Here is a 16,946-nt window from a genome sequence, read left to right as displayed (position 1 = left end):
AAAAATAATGATTTCTGAAACGAGACGTAATGAAAACACAAATTTTAAAACTTTGATTCATTTTCTGTCTTAGATTCGAACATGTTCAGTTGTGGTTTTGCGAAGTTAGTGGTTTTAGCCTTCATAACTGGGACGTCAGGAAATAAGTTATCGCCTTTGGAAAATGAACAGATTCAGCAAGTTTGTGGACATTATGAAAAAAGTGAGAAAAATATACTAAACTTCTGTAAAATTTCGATGCAGCTATGAAGAACAAGATCATGTTCGGAACGAAAGAAGAGTCATCCGAAGCTCCGTGGGCCGTCCCGATTGAGGTTTACAGAGAAGAAGGGGTCATGCATTGTAGTGGTACTCTAGTATCTTCTCGTCACGTCATCACTGCTCGACATTGTTTTGTAAGAGATGCAGATGACAAGTCGTTTACTTATGTCTACAACGAGAAAAACATTGATCTTTCAAACTGCCGAGGAGAGTAAGAACAATACGAACATCCAGCTTCTAATTTGTTTTCTTAATACAGTGATTACATTGTTCCACCCAATAGAGGTGAAGCTGACATTCATTTTGCTACGAGGTGTAGAGATAGTGAAGCTTGTGAAAAAATCAAATTGAATACAGATCTAGTCACCAGGAAACCATCTTTGGTAACGTACTAAATTTTCCATTTTGTAAATATTAATATCTAGGTTGTTTTACCTGGAATATGTGGACTCGATTTAAAAAGAGATGAATATCAGGATGACATAGCAATAATAGAACTGGATGAAGATGTTCTGTTCTCTGAAAAAATTCATCCAATCTGCATCGATCGTTAGTTCTCCCTTCCCACTTACAAACACAATATGAATCACCTTCAGATGAAAATTATGGGCGTCATAGTTCGAATGTTACCATTTATGGCTTCGGTCATGATCGTATGCTTTTGACTCTTTTATCGTTTTCTTACTTCAAAATTTCAGCGTCAGACAAAAGAGTTTCTACTGGAATTCTCAGATCTGAAAGCAGTCACGTGAGTATCGACCGTATCCTTAAACACCTCTGTTTTTATAACAGATGATACGATGTCACCTATCCGAGAAGTACCTCTGCTCGTTCAGTTACAATACTATTCAATTGGGATGTAGAGTAGGACTTAACCTCAATTCGTGTCCATGAATGAATTAATTCCAGGGAGATAGTGGAGGAGGGGTCGTGTTGGAGAAAGGTGACAAACTAATCTTGATAGCAGTTTTGAGCAGAGGAGAGCCATGTAATGTAGAAAGAAAGAATCAAGCAGATATACACGCATCTGTTCACGAGTACTTGAAACCAATTTGCGAGTATACCGGAATCTGTAAAATGTCGGGAACCTAACTAATTTTTAGAGAACAAATTCGCTGTTTCAGAAGGAGAAGTGTTGCGAGGGTTGATGTGAAGAAACTCTACGGCCATGAAGTCCCTAAAGAGAGATTGAGAAAAGGATTTGAGAGAAAGCATGTCTCATATGTAGTTTTGATCCTCATTTTTATTATTTTTTCATAATAAAGCTGTTTACCCATAAAATGAACCTAATCACTGATAATATTTCATTTGAACAAGAGAAAATGACTACTGTAATCTTAAAGGCGCAAGCTTGCGCGCAAGAGAACGACGCATTCGGTCTCGTACGAGATCGATCGGTGGTACTCGCTTTTGGAACTCGGGGAAATAGAACTGTTACAAAATAGAACTGTGAGAAAATGGAACTGTCTAATATAGAACTGCTACAATTTGGAACTCGGTAAAATGGAACTCGATGAAATGGAACTGGGTAAAATGGAACTGCTACAAAATGGAACTCTTGTTCGAATGGGGCGCGTTTGCATTCATGACTTTTTAGAAGAATTAGAACCAATTTTTGTGGGGAAAAGTCGACTTTTAAGGTTTAAAAACACTTACATCATGAAGAGATTGTCTTTTTCTATTTAATAGTCAACAAAAAACTGAATAAAACTATATTATTTAAGCGCAAAAACCATTTTCAAAACCAGTGGTAGAGTTCCATTTTGTAACAGTTCTATTTCACCGAGTTCCAAAAGCGAGTACCACCGATCGATCGACTATAACATTTCTTCAGAAATATTTTCCTTCTTTTTCCTAAAAAGTCAGGTAATTTTTGGCAAATAGTGCTTTTCACAATCTTATTTTGTCAAAGTTTATTTTTTTCGCATTCTAAAATCTAGCTCCCCCTCTTTCGATTTTGAAAATTTGATTCTCATTTGCAGCTCTTACTGGCAAAAGTTCTTCGAAATGGAATCGTCGACTGCAAAAGACGTTGATATCGAAATGCCGTCATGCCAGATTTGTCAAGAAGAGTATGGTAAGTCCTTCAAATAATCTCATCGTTCATCAAAATCTGATAATTCTATTTTCTGATTTTTATTTTATTTTTTTATTTCAAGGGTTTAAACCACTGATACGTAAAAATGAATTAACAAATGGGGGAAAGCTAGAGATAACTAATATGGGGTAAAGATAATACGACAATTTAATCTTATCACTTTCTTCAGGAGATGAGAATCATCCCGTGGTTACGGAGTGCGGACATACAATGTGTGATAAATGTATTCAGAACCTGAAGAATCAACAAGGATCTACCACGATCAACTGTCCAACTTGCCGTGTACGTTGTGCATACTAAATACAAAAATATTCAAAAATATTATATTTACAGAGAGAATGTAATGCCGATGCTCCTAAGAACTTTAAACTAGAAGGTAAATAAATTATCATTTTTGCAAAATATTCTTATTTTTACATTACAGAAACTATTTCGTTATTGAAGAAGCTTCGGATGAAACCAGAAAATTCAGTTGACTGCTCCAAATGCTCAAAAAATGACAACGAATCGGAGTGAGATGATAAATCACTAATTTGAAAATGTCTGCTTTTTTTACAGAATGTTTGTGTGCCGTGACTGTGTCAACGATCCATTTCAATATGATGTTTTAGGATCTATAAATTTTCAGGTAGTAATTGTATTTCCATGTTGTTACTTTGAAAGTTGTTCAGGTTGAATTGAACATCAAGTCTTTGGCTGTCTGCGGAACTTGTGCTATTCGAGACCATGTTAGTCTGCGCCACGAAGTTATTTCATATTTTCCATTAGTAGTGAGTTTAGACATTTGAAAGGTAAAATCAGTTTTATCATGAATTTTCAGTCAGCGCAACACTTCCAGAGCCAACTCACTAGTGTAGGCTATTTAAAAGAAGAACTTGAACATCAGTTCTATCAAGCTAATGATACGTTTGGAAACTTTGGAGCCACGTTTCATAGTTTCAGTCAAGTTAGTAACGAATTTAAAAATTGTTAACTTATTCATCAATCATTATTTAGGAGCTCGAAAAAATGACTGAAATGATAAGAAAAAGTAGATCAAGCGAAGTGCAACAAGAATTTACGAATCGAATAAATGAAGAAGTTCGAAAGTTTTCGGAGCATATGAAGAGTGTCTCAAAAGCAATAGCTGAAAACCAAGAAAAATACGAAGTAAGAAAAAAGTAAGACTTCATAATTTCTGAAAATAACATAAAAATTTTCAGATAACATTCGAAAAGTTGGTGAAAAAGAATAGAGAAGATGAAGAAGAGAAGTGTAGTGAGCTTCCTGAAAGGAAATTCGAAACGGCATGCAGTGAATGTGCAACAAAAAATTATCTTGATAGGTATTTATTATAACTTATGCAAATATTTTCAATGAATAACTGCTATAGACTATTATGTTGCAAAACATGTTCCGAAATCGTGAATCAAGTCATTCAAGACGTCCTCGATTCGTCCGATCTAGATGTTGTTAATACGGATACGCTGCCCATTTGCTCGAATTGCGTTATCAATGGCCACTTCGGAGAAGATCATAAAACAGTCAAATTTTCAGTGTTTCAGGTAGATTCTGAAACAATTTTCGTGAACAATTTTTTCCAATTTTGCAGAATAAATTTGATACTCTCAAGCGTTTAAGAGTCGTGGAAACTCAGAAAGATAGTCTACATGAGAAGTTTTCGGCACTTCGAGATATTTATCAACACTCAATCAAAGAAATTGTGAACTACGATGACGTGAGTGGCTCTTTCAAGATGAAGCGTTGGAGAATACTTTTCAGAAAATAAAGAAAATGTGGGATATTACCAGCGAGAGCCGCGGAGATCCAAACCATGCTCACTTTGTTGATGGTTTTCAGATTAGTTTGGATCAGGTTAACCATTTCAAAAAGAATTTAACAAATAGGAAATTTGAAAATTCCAGGCGGAACGTGTTGTGACAAAGTTTCAATCAAACGCTGGAACAAAAAAGAAACGAATCGAAGACAAGAAAGGAATGGGCGATGGAAGAACCAAAACAGAAATTTCAGAGTAGTAAAAATATAATAATGAGAAGTTTCTGTCGAATAATATTTGAATGTCATATCAATTTTAATGAAGCATTACTGCTGTTGGTTGTCTTTTAATATAAAATCAGATCATGTAAACCAGAGAAAGGTAGGAAGAAAACACCGGTTGGGTCAAAGTTCTTGATCACAGGGCCCATAATCCAGGGGTACATCCAAAAAGGGTACATCGTGATCATAGGGTACCTTGAATCAGAGGGCACACTGGATCATAGGGTACATCTAGGAGGTGTTATCATAGGGCACATCTTACATGCATTCAAAGGGTACATCAATTATGTTCATAGGGTCATAGGGTACACTCACTGTACATTCAGAAAACATTGTCTTTCAAGGATCCCTTTTTTCTAGAATACTGTACTCAATATATTGCGTATTCTTCTACCTTCTCACCAACTATCCTTTTCTAGATATTTCTTTCTGACGCACTCCCTTCGCACTACGCGTATCTGATGAAAAATGGAGGGAGGGTTCTCCCTCATTTTCTTTTTGTGTTTGGGAAGAAAGAGTTGTGTGCTAATTAATAACTTTATCTACAACAACACCTTCTGATGCAGCTTACTGGCAGAAGCGCATGAGTAAGAATATTGAGAAGAGAGAGGAGGAAGAGAAACAGATTGAAAGAAAGAATAAGATACAAAGAAAAGAATAACTGGGAGAAAAAACAGAAAGAAATATCTAGAAGAGGATAGTTGGTGAGAAGGTAGAAGAATACGCAATATATTGAGTACAGTATTCTAGAAAAAAGGGATCCTTGAAAGACAATGTTTTCTGAATGTACAGTGAGTGTACCCTATGACCCTATAAACATAATTGATGTACCCTTTGATAATTACACCGATGTACCCTTTGAATGCATGTAAGAGGCACTATCTGTAAGAGTGAGAATGTTTGTGTTGGGCCTTGGCACAGTTGCAAAAAGTTGTTTCAATCCAAACTCTTTTTACAGCATATGTACCCCTATGGTAGTGATTTACAAAAAATATGTCACCAGTCCTCTATGACGTCATCATAGGAAAATATGCCCAATAATCGACTTTTCACCCAAAAATTCATAAAAATTTCAATTTTTCAAATAACTTTTGGAAACTTTGGCAACATGTTAGGAGTGATTTTGACTACCTCTACACAAATTTTCAGCCCCTCAGACACCCCAGAAACCATTCAAGTTAATTCCATTTTCATGTTTTTCCAACTTTTCTCGAAAAATCCCTCTAGAAGTACTCAAATTTCAAATCGTATTCGTATTCTCCGCAAAAAGTTCTATTAGGTCCAATTAAAATCATCAAAAAACCATTGCACCATTTTGAGATTTTTTGGTTTTTTCAAAAATCACATAAGGGTCCCCCCTTATGAAAAAAAAAATTTTCACGAAAAATTCAAAGAAAAAATTTGTTCCGAAAATAATCAGAATATTGAGAAAAGACTTAGAATAAACCAATTCCAAGATTATACATCTCAGAAATTGGTTTGAACCGATTTCGTTTTTTTCTTCATCGAAATTTTTTCCCATTTTTTGACGTTTTCATCAATATTTTGTACTGAAGTACACAAATTTCAAGTAATGTACTTGATACTCGCTAAATTTAACAAATAATCAAAATAAGACAAATGAAAAACCATTGGACCATTTTGAGATATTTTCATTTATTTCGAAAATCACATAAGGGTCCCCCCCATGGAACAAAATTTTTATCGAAAAATTATTTAAACATTATTTTGATTCAAAAACGTTCAGAACATTGATGCAATATTACAAGACGTTTAGTAAAAGAGTTTTGAACGTTTTTAAATCAAAATAATGTTTAAATATTTTTTCGATAAAAATTTTGTTCCATGGGGGGGACCCTTATGTGATTTTCGAAATAAATGAAAATATCTCAAAATAGTCCAATGGTTTTTCATTTGTCTTATTTTGATTATTTGTTAAATTTAGCGAGTATCAAGTACATTACTTGAAATTTGTGTACTTCAGTACAAAATATTGATGAAAACGTCAAAAAATGGGAAAAAATTTCGATGAAGAAAAAAACGAAATCGGTTCAAACCAATTTCTGAGATGTATAATCTTGGAATTGGTTTATTCTAAGTCTTTTCTCAATATTCTGATTATTTTCGGAACAAATTTTTTCTTTGAATTTTTCGTGAAAATTTTTTTTTTCATAAGGGGGGACCCTTATGTGATTTTTGAAAAAACCAAAAAATCTCAAAATGGTGCAATGGTTTTTTGATGATTTTTACTGGACCTAATAAAACTTTTTGCGGAGAATACGAATACGATTTGAAATTTGAGTACTTCTAGAGGGATTTTTCGAGAAAAGTTGGAAAAACATGAAAATGGAATTAACTTGAACGGTTTCTGGGGTGTCTGAGGGGCTGAAAATTTGTGTAGAGGTAGTCAAAATCACTCCTAACATGTTGCCAAAGTTTCCTAAAGTTATTTGAAAAATTGAAATTTTTATGAATTTTTGGGTGAAAAGTCAATTATTGGTCATATTTTCCTATGATGACGTCATAGAGGACTGGTGACATATTTTTTGTAAATCACTACCATAGGGGTACATATGCTGTGAAAAGAGTTCGGATTGAAACAACTTTTTGCAACTGTGCCAAGAGGAATCCTCATCTTACAGACAACGCCTCGTAAGATGTGCCCTATGATAACACCTCCTAGATGTACCCTATGATCCAGTGTGCCCTCTGATTCAAGGTACCCTATGATCAAATTTTTCATCGATGTACCCTTTTTCGATGTACCCTTGGATTATGGGCTTTTTGGATGTACCCCTGGATTATGGGCCTGATCACAGACACTGCGAAGTAGACGAATAAGAAGAAGAGAATAGAAAGAAAGAAAGAAAACGATTCGATCCGATGTTTTCCTTTCCAAACGTGTGCAAAATATGATGATGAAAGAAAAGAAAATCATGAAATGAGCATTGGGGCTGCGAGGGGAAGGGTTCAATGACCGTTTCAATCCTTTCTTCTGTTTTTCGTTGCGAGACTAATTCTCAGGAGGCGTGGCTAATACAATTATTCATCCTCCCGCTCGAATCTAGATTTTTACATTTTTAATCGATTTAATGTGTATTGAAAATAATACTGTTATTGTTTGAAAGATTTATGATAAATACGAAGCTTATGCTTAACAACTGAAATATTATGAATAGCGGATGAGGGTTAAATGAGAGACAAAAGTGAGGAAATATCTTCAAAAATGGCTCATTTGAAGAATGATTTTCTCATTATTTTTCTCAATTTACAAAAGGATAAAAAGAGAAAAATGAAGAAAGAAAGAACGATAAACCGCATTTCAACTGAACAATTGATTTGAGCAACAAGATACATATATGATCAACTAAAGGGAAAAGAAAAAGGTAATTAACCGTCCAATCGTTTTCGAGAGCCAAACAGTGAGTTTTTGAGTCTAGCTCCGAGACCGGCTTTGTGATTATTGTTAGCTGAAATTGAATAAGATGTTTGCATGATCAATCAGAGCTGAAATCTACCTTCTCTTGGCATACTCGCACCACCGAGAACCACTTTCTTCCATGGTTCATTGCTCAAACTGTTGCTCTTCATTAATCCACCCGGTTTGATAATTGTTTCATTTGAAATCTTATTCAAAGACATCAAGCTGGCTGCACTTCCCGGTGGACGACTTGATACTCCACCAATTTTACGTAAGAATGACCCGATTCGATTGTGTTTATGACCGGATGAAGAGTTAGAAGCTGGAGGAAGTTGACGGAATGAAGCAGAGTTTTCCAGTTCACTGCCACGTGAATAACGTCGATCATCATTATACTGAAACTAATGAGAACTGTGAGGACTCAACGGGAGGAAGAAGACTCACAATTCCAATGTTATCATAGAATCCATCATCATCGTCATTCTCAACAGAAGGCATTCTGGAGGAAATCGATTGTTGGTCGATGATGAGACTTCGTCGTGGATTCTGGAAATGAAATATTTTCATGCTACAGTAATCCAAAAAATTTCAGATTCTAGGTTCTCAACTCTATGAAATTCACTATAACTACATAGTTTGTTCTCCGTCTGTCGTTTCGTTCGTTTAGTGGATTGCGGCTAGGCCGCCTTCTGTAAATCAAAATATGCATCTAGATTTTGAAGTCTCAAGCAATCCTGTCGGTTTCTGTTATGATTTTCTTGTCTTCCAAATGTAATATAAAATTTTCCATTTGGCTTCAAAAAACTTACATTGTATTGGTTTTGTTGATTCTGTGGATAGTTCGAACCAATTCCAGAACTATTCGACGAATAATATCCACCTTGAGATGAATTTGCAGATCCAGGAGGTCTTTGTGGTGGTTGAGTTGTTGGCAGTTGTGGAGTGTAGTCATGATAGGAAATATGATTTTGTGACGTGTTTCGAGCCATTCCATTCCCGTTTGTTGGATTTTGAGGAGTTGGAGAATAGCTGTTTAGTGTGGCATAAGTGACCTCATGTAACGGAGACATCTTCTGAAATTCATTTGGAATTGAAGAAGAGATTTGACACTTTTATTTTGAAAATATGACATCAATTGAGTCTTAATTGATGACATTCTTTGGATAATAGTTCATATTATAATAGACACTCACTTCTCTCAAAATGAGGTCATTGCTGTGTTTCGATCATTGTGAGGGTCCGGTATGGAGCTGTATTTTCCACATTTGGTATCGTTTGCAGAGGCTTTTTCACTGCACTTATTAACTAACTACAAAAAGAAAAAAGAAGAAAAGTGAGAGCTCTGATCTACCAAAAGACACCGCATAGAAAAGGGAGAGAAGATTTAAATTCATTCTTGAAATATACCTGATTTCTATCATCATACGATTCCTTCGGTTGTTGCATTTTCCACGAAGTTGGAGCTGTTCCTCTTTCAAACATATTGTGCATTGCTTCCACTCGACTTGGATTTATTTTCTCCTGATTGATAGTTTCAAATGCATTGTTACTGTGAACGGAACCGAATGATTGTTGACTCAATTGTTTGTATACAGATGGATGTTGATGTGCTTGTCTTTGATCACTTCCGAATTGAGAAACTGCTCGATTCAGCATACTCGTTACTTCATCCAATGACTTTGGTTGTTGCTGTTGTTGTTGCTGTTGTTGTCGGATTGGTTGAGAATAAACTGGGGCTTTTGAAACTGCAACTGATGCTTTCGGAGCTGGCTCTGACGTGGCAAAGTTCTGAGCTCTTCCTCTTGTTGGAACATGTCTCATCTCTGCTCTGTATCTATTCGGTTTCTCATAATCTGCTGGAACATGATGTTGTTGTGCTTGATGTGTCTGAGGTCTTCCGAAGGATGTTGGGAATGAACGACGTTTGTCAGATGAGGAGAACGTCTGAAACTCAAAAGTTATACATAATCAAATCAATAAAATACATTTACGTTTTCCGTATTCAATTCCAACTCTGCTACCAGCTGATCAATTGATAATACTGGATCTTTGGCAACATCATAATTATTTTTCAGCGGAACTCGTTGTCTAACGGGAGAATGATCAGGAAGTGATCGAAGTGAAGATCTCATTGAACTTCCCCGATTGAATGGAGATACTTGTTGGAATGCAGACGGAGACGGACGAGATGATTCAATTCCATCACCCTCAGAACGCATTGAACGGAGTGTGTTATATGGATCTTGTGAACCAGACCGTTTCATTTCACTCGGAATTTGATCATTCGAGGCGACACGTGGCAAAGTATGAGACGAGAATGGTTCGAAAGCAGAAGGGCCATTGAATCCGTCGACCATTGGATAGACTGGTTGAGGACGGAATGGACGAGGACGAATCATGTCAGAAGAATCGGATATTTTTCGAGATGCACTCTTCCCGTTTTTCTTCTCTTTCACTGTATTGAATGCAGCCACTTCTGCACTACAACTTCCAAGGGAATGTTCATCGAAATCTTGATAGTAAGACTGAAATATAATTTTGTTGCAAAATATTAAAATATTCAGAATATTCTATGATTGTTGCAGAAAAAAAAAACAAAAACTCACTGCATTCGGAGCAATATTTGCTGGTGGAAGATGCGCCAAAGATTGTAAATCGTCTTGCAGCCATCTTCTTGTGAAATCCATTTTATCTGTTTTCTTGGAAAGAACAATAGTTTCAGCGACAGTTGGCTGAAACAAAGAACATTGAAAAGAGAAGAAAAAAATAATTAAAAAAACCTCTGGCTGATTGTTCGAAGATGCTCCTTGTGAGATTTTCCGCACTGGAATCACAACTTCGACTGGCGATGGAGCCTGAAGTTTGAAGCACTTATCGAAAAAAGTTGAGTCGCATTTTTATGTCGACGACACTCTTTTTCTATTTCTCTTTTCTTCTTTATGATGTAAGTACAACGATAAACTTTATGCGTTGAGAACACTGGAACGCACTTCTCAGAATTGAATTTTCGAGAGAAAAGAGGATTGTATTTTGATCTAGATTTCTAACTTTTGTTATAATCTCTAAAAGATACATAAGGAAGTTTTTCTTCAAACTACTTCAAAAAATTTATCAGATTAGACAAAAAGTATACTGTGGCTAAAGAAACTATTTATTTTTCGTTCTGATGAACAGGTTTTTCATATGGAATGTTTACTCAACAAACAATGTTTGAAACGATAATCATACCTGAGGTAACGACTTATTCGTTGTAGCTTTGACTGTTGAAAACGATGAATTACTTCCAGTTTCAGATGATTTCTGTCTTGCAACTGTTGGTTTGACTGCCGTCACTGCTGAATGTTGTTTCGTCGAACCACTTCTTCTGGAAATGTATACATTTTTTATTCTCTTCTTTTGCGAGTCTTCAAGTGTTGGTAATAATAGTAAAAAAGTTGAAAAAGTGATGAAAACGGAGGGGACGGAGCATCTCACGTCGGCTCGCCCATCGACCAGTGTCCTGCTCGGGTCTTGTGTCGTGTGTAATGTATCACGAGACAAAATATCATTCAAATCAGAGAGACACAGAAAGTCTCTCTTCCTTGAGAAGATATTTCTTCAGGGAGCCCCGCCCGGAACGAACGACTTACTTTGAATCGGACGCAGATGCCGTCTTTCCGGCAGAAGTTGCGGACGATGACGTGGCAACTGAAGTCGTCGTTGGCTTCTTTTTCACAGCTACAAAAGCGGCAGAAGGCTTCTGAAGGATCACTGACTGATTTTCAATTGATGGTTTGTTGTTCTCATCGTTGTTATTTTTGTCGTCAGGCTGAAAATCAATCCAGATTTCAATGACCACTAGAAATGAGTCAGTGCCCTGGTAGAAGACTGGCTGACTTCTTCTTGTGTGCTTATTTCAATAGAGCTGATATAATTGGGTTTCTATTTGAACTCTCTGGTAGAGGAACAGATAATTAAATATAGTTGAATATTTAAAAAAAAAAGGAAACATCTCGAAGTTTTAAACTCAGAAACACAGAAAATTGTAGTCCTAATCACAACCTTAACTCTTTTCCGGCAGTAAACTAATCCATTTAGTGTCCTTTAGGTCACAAAACTCTAGTCATTTGTCCTTTCCTAACACCCATGACACCTTCTGTTCTTCACGAGTCCACTAACTCATCACATCTGCTTTTATCTTTTCTCTCTCTCAACTCACATCACACTCTTTCTTCAAATCCTCAAATATCTGATCCAGGTAGTCAATGGCTTCTTTGAACTTGCTTCTGTGTTGATGGTGACGGTGTCGAGCCTGATCTATCACATGGTCAATGTTCTTCGACGCCACGTCAAGGGTGCCACTACTGGAAAATACAGAATCACACCTTGGGAACGGGAATATTTTCCAGATTAATTTTAGATCACTTTTTCTGCTAAGAGACTCGCCTCTGCTGACTGTCGACACTTCCAGAGCTCATTCTTCCACTGACTTCTCCACTTCTAACTGGAATATGAGCAGCGTATCGAACAGATCCATGACCATTTCCAGCTGCTGCAGCCGCTGCAAACTGTTGTGATATGGCTGACATTCCTGGAATTTCATTCTTTTTGTATTCAAATCCTCACTATAATCAACAAACCTTCCTCCTGGGATCCACGACGGGGCGATGGATCGCGTGTCTGCAAATTAGAATGAATAGTTTAATTCTTGATTCATGGACAAGTTTCTTCGTCTGCTCGATAAGTTGTTCTGTGTCTCTCAATCTATCATTCGTCTTCTACTGTTTGTTCGCCGCCTTCTCAAGAAAATAAAGAAGCAGAAAATACTTTAGAAAAACAATAATCACATGGAAAGCAAAACGAAAAGGACAATGATAATGGTTGAAAAATGCTCGGCAGTCGTCATTCTAATCACATGCACCATTAACCTGAGAAAAAGGAAACCGCCGATGGAATACGAAAGAAAAAAGAAAGAAGAGAGAGAAATGATTTGCATTCAAATTGAAATGAATGGATGAATGACCATTCAATGTCAATTTATTATTTCTTTTTGTAGCTTCATAGCTTCATTTCTAGAAGATGAATGAATTAAGAGTTTACTTTTTTAGGATGTGGCCCTAATTATAAAACAGTTGGTGTCTTCTTTTTGAACTTTGAAGAGACAAACGATTCACGTGAAAATCATTGAAAAGAAGATATCCGAAAGACTGAGAATCTTGCACCAAAAGTCAACTAATTTTGCAAAGTGTTGAACCCTATAATTTAATCTGCTATTGAACTGGAGTTTGAATAAAATAAAATTTGAGGATTCGAAGTAAAATTTATAGGATATCATGTATAGGAGATGCAGTTATTTCTTCTATTCATTGTGGCTTGAGCTTTCAACTTTTCAAAAAAGAAAAAAAACGAGGGATAAAAAGAAGAAATGAAGAGGCACCGTAAGTAATGTATATATTCATGTATCATTTTCTCCGTGTTGAAAAAAGAGAAAAAGAAGGAAAGGAAACCGAAGCGCGAGACTCTTGAAACGTACACTACTCACTCACTTTTCTTGTTTACACGCAGAAATGAAAAGAGGATCAGCTGGCTGATCGCAAGTCAATATAACTCTTTCGCGGACATTTGAATATTTTGCATGCTTCTTCTTCTTCTGTTTCACTCGATTTCAGAAGACATCTGTTCATTAATGTCGTAAATTTGTTAGCTAGGTACGAACGTTTTTGCGTTTCGAATTTCTAACAATTTGTCATACGTGTCTTCACTCTTTTTTCTCTCCTTCCGGGAATCAAAGGACGGATGTTGGCCGTCTGACTCCCACTCACAATATCTGTTCCTCTCTTCTCTTATTCTTTTTTTTTACAAAAACTTACTCGGAGGATAATATTATAATCTCTAGCCATTCATGAATACAATTAAAATGAATCTCAGAATATGAAGAAACAATAAACGTGTCAATGCTCGTGAGAGCACACGTACTTGTCGGCTATTCGTTAGTGTATGAGCCCGGTCGGAGGACCGCTTGTTGCCTGCTGGCTGTGCTCTAAGAAGAGCCCCCCTTCGAAGTGCGGTGATTGATACATTACACTCAAATGTCCTGGAATCTCTCCCGCAGGCACTGATACGCGCCACTCTAACCCATATCATCTTCATCTTCTTCTTTCTGCTTCTTCATCAGCAGAATAGCAGCTCATCGCGTCTTCACTTCACAGTATATTTCTCATATGTTCCTCTTATTCTTTCAATTCATTACATCTTTTTCCCTATCTTTCTTTCTCTTTTTCTCTCATTTTTCACTGTTTGTACTTTTATCAACTTACCTCTGAAACTGCTGCCGTTCGGTTTCTATTTGCTTGATCTTGAATCATCTTTTCAAATAATGTCTTGGGTGCTTCAAATGGAACTGGTTTAATTACAGGTGCTGGCTCTTTCTTTGTCGTAAATCCACGTGGAGTAGAGTTCAGTGGAACTGGAGTTGTACAATGCTCCAATGGCTCCGCACTGTACTGAGCTCTTCGTCGTGGTTCGTGAACCATTACTGAGAAAAAAAGTTTACAAAAGATTAATTGGGTTGGGAATAAAGATGGAAATCGTACTACGTATAGGAATCATCATTAGTTGATCATCCCTTTGATTGCAGCTCAGTCGGGTCTATTTTAGCACAAAACAACTTTACGTCATCGAAATAACCGGGACTACCAAAGGAAGAGGATGTTAAATTTTCAGAAAACCGATATTTTAAATATTCCTCTTCCTTGGAAAATTTACCTGATGAAGGGAGGCAAAGTTCAGATACTGTAGATGGACATGGTGAAGCACAACTATCTGAAGCATATGAACACATTGAAGATGGTCTCAATCCACGATAACGATCGATTTTTCCTCGTTTTCTCGAGATGTATTGTTCCAGAATTGACTTATCCGGAAGTACCAGAATACCGTTATAATGATCTAATTCATCGTCGATATCCAAATCACGAGTCCATTCAACTGCTGCTTCAGTTCCTCTCATTTCATCAAGAATAATCGAAGCTCTAGTATCAGAAGCACGTGAAGAAACAGAAACCGAACGAGACATGTTTTCAGATTCGATTGGAATGACTGGAGGAGGAGGAGGCGCAGTGACAACTTCAACAGGTTTCTCACTGAAAAGAATACGGAATAAAAAGAGAAAAAGAGGAAAGGTAGTCGTGTAAAAGATTCGACTGGTTCACTGGGGGCTGCTAGGTCATGAAAGAAAAAGTTTCAGAGAGAGAAAAATCAAAAAGATGAGGGAGAGGTGAGGGAGGGGAACACACGCACATTTGAGCTATAAAATCTAAAGAAATGACTTTACAAAAAATAAGAAAAAAGAGTTATGATTCAGAAAGTGTGAAAAATATTTAGAGTAATTTATCTCTTTTCTACTAATTTTCAGTAGTCTAATTCCAGAATGACACGAGTGAATGAACTCACACTTTCTTCCTTTTTTCTCGTAATGATATTTTGACAGTACTGTAGTTCACATCCAGAACAGGTGTGTCCACGAGAACCTGAAAAAGTAAAACATGAAAGCAATGAAATTTCGGATATTCAATATTACCGTTGCTCTTTCAGCCTGTGGTTTCCTACGGTAATTCTCTAATAAATCAGTAGTTACATTTCCAGAAGATTTGCATCGGATCGAGATTCCTTTCATGTTATTTTTCATCTTCATAACCTTGTCTGTCTTCTGTGAACCCCATGATTTCTTTGAGAAAACTTTTGAGATTTCAGTTTTTTGTTCACTGAGAACTTTTGGTTTCGGAGGAACTTCATCTGGTTTCTCATCTTCAATCGGAATAATCTTCTTTTTCTTGAGCAACTGAAAACAATGATTGAGTGATTATTTGGAAGATAATAACTTACAATTTTCTTTTTCTCAATTCCAGGTTTCGGCATTTCTTTGGCTGCCTCTTTCGGAGTTTCCTTAGGAATTTCTTTTGGTTTCTCAACAACTGGAACTGGCTTTACAGCTGGGTTCTCCACTGCCACCTTTGAATTATTTTCAGCGACAGTTGGTGATTTCACTTTCTCTGGTTCAACGTTCGCAGCTGGTTTCGAAACTTTCTCTGTTACTGGCTTAACTTGGATTGTTTTTGGAGTTTCAACAGCTTTCGCGTCTGGTTTAACTGCTACCGGTGCAACATTTTCTTTCGGTTTAACAGCAGCTTGAGGGGATTCTTTTGCTTTTTCTGGAACCTTCGTAGCAGTAACAGGGGTTTTCGGAATAGCAGGAGTTGGAGTCTGCGGAACAGTAACAGGTTTTCCAGGAGTTGGAGCAATTTCTTTTGATTTCAGTGGCGTTGTCTTGGTAGGAGTTGCTGGAGTGGCAGGTTTAACTGCCTCTTTTGGTTTTTCAGCAACTTTTGGGGCAGTAACTGCTTTTTTCTCAGGACTTTTCACTGGGTCTGGCTTCGGATCTACTTTTGTTTTCAGCACAACTGGTTTCTTCTTTTCAGGAACTTTGATTGACTTGGATGCCTTCTCCAATCGTTTCAAAGCAATGATTTTCTCGCAATCACCATGTTGGTTCTCTCTGAAAATATCAACACTGTAGAATAGCGAAATAAAAATATTTGATTCAGGGGCGATGGGTTGCAAAATGTTATAATCAGAAGTGGAAATGAGGAAAATAAAAAAGAAGTAGATCACAAGTGTCTAAAAACGAAGGCTAACTGAAGACTCTAATTTCTATATCTAGCTAACTGAGAACTACGACAGTCCGTTCCAAAATTATCAGATCAATAGTTTTGATACGTTCTGTTTTTCATTCGGGTACTCACAAACGCATGCAAGTTTCTACACTAGGTGATACCGACTTTGCGAATCGTTTGTTGCGCGAAATGAACTCTTCGTTTTCTGCTCCGGACTTCCATAATCCCGGCACTGGAGCCAATCGTTTCACCTGCAAAACATTGTATCTTCTATTCCAAAGCATTGTTCTTTTGAAACTTTTAGGACGATGGACATACCTTATTAGGTTTAAAATGAGCAACGGCACTGTACTGAGACTCATCATCAATTCGGGAAGATTCGGACACCTGGGATAAATTAAGAAATTTATTAAAACTGAATCCGAGAGGGTAACGTAAGGAAAGGAACACAAGGGTAAGAAATGAGAAAAGAAGAAAA

The 16,946-nt window shown here is 36.8% G+C and overlaps 3 protein-coding genes across 3 annotated transcripts; all 3 read left to right on the top strand.

Annotated features, from left to right (window-relative positions):
- Nucleotides 1–245: 245 nt before the first annotated feature.
- Nucleotides 246–1,353, top strand: GCK72_002125 (uncharacterized protein; the record flags this gene model as incomplete). The annotated part of the gene is made up of 6 exons (XM_053723269.1): nucleotides 246–472; nucleotides 521–644; nucleotides 687–810; nucleotides 858–1,009; nucleotides 1,054–1,125; nucleotides 1,171–1,353. 6 exons carry the CDS (start codon nucleotides 246–248, stop codon nucleotides 1,351–1,353), a joined length of 882 nt encoding a protein of 293 aa, XP_053591914.1.
- Nucleotides 1,354–2,268: 915 nt separating this feature from the next.
- Nucleotides 2,269–4,374, top strand: GCK72_002124 (uncharacterized protein; the record flags this gene model as incomplete). The annotated part of the gene is made up of 13 exons (XM_003114931.2): nucleotides 2,269–2,338; nucleotides 2,529–2,641; nucleotides 2,693–2,735; nucleotides 2,784–2,871; nucleotides 2,918–2,987; nucleotides 3,031–3,129; nucleotides 3,180–3,305; nucleotides 3,356–3,508; nucleotides 3,562–3,683; nucleotides 3,732–3,903; nucleotides 3,951–4,076; nucleotides 4,121–4,213; nucleotides 4,264–4,374. 13 exons carry the CDS (start codon nucleotides 2,269–2,271, stop codon nucleotides 4,372–4,374), a joined length of 1,386 nt encoding a protein of 461 aa, XP_003114979.2.
- Nucleotides 4,375–9,966: 5,592 nt separating this feature from the next.
- Nucleotides 9,967–12,210, top strand: GCK72_002123 (uncharacterized protein; the record flags this gene model as incomplete). Its single annotated transcript, XM_053723268.1, has 4 exons — nucleotides 9,967–10,121; nucleotides 10,403–10,467; nucleotides 11,072–11,343; nucleotides 12,055–12,210. The coding sequence occupies 4 exons, from the start codon at nucleotides 9,967–9,969 to the stop codon at nucleotides 12,208–12,210; spliced, it is 648 nt and encodes a 215-aa protein (XP_053591913.1).
- Between the last annotated feature and the right edge of the window lie 4,736 nt (nucleotides 12,211–16,946).

This window comes from Caenorhabditis remanei, chromosome I (assembly GCF_010183535.1).
Source record: "Caenorhabditis remanei strain PX506 chromosome I, whole genome shotgun sequence".
NCBI classification, from domain to species: Eukaryota; Metazoa; Nematoda; class Chromadorea; order Rhabditida; family Rhabditidae; genus Caenorhabditis; species Caenorhabditis remanei.
Note: the sequence above shows the minus strand (reverse complement) of the source record. Positions and strands in the feature narration are given on the sequence as shown.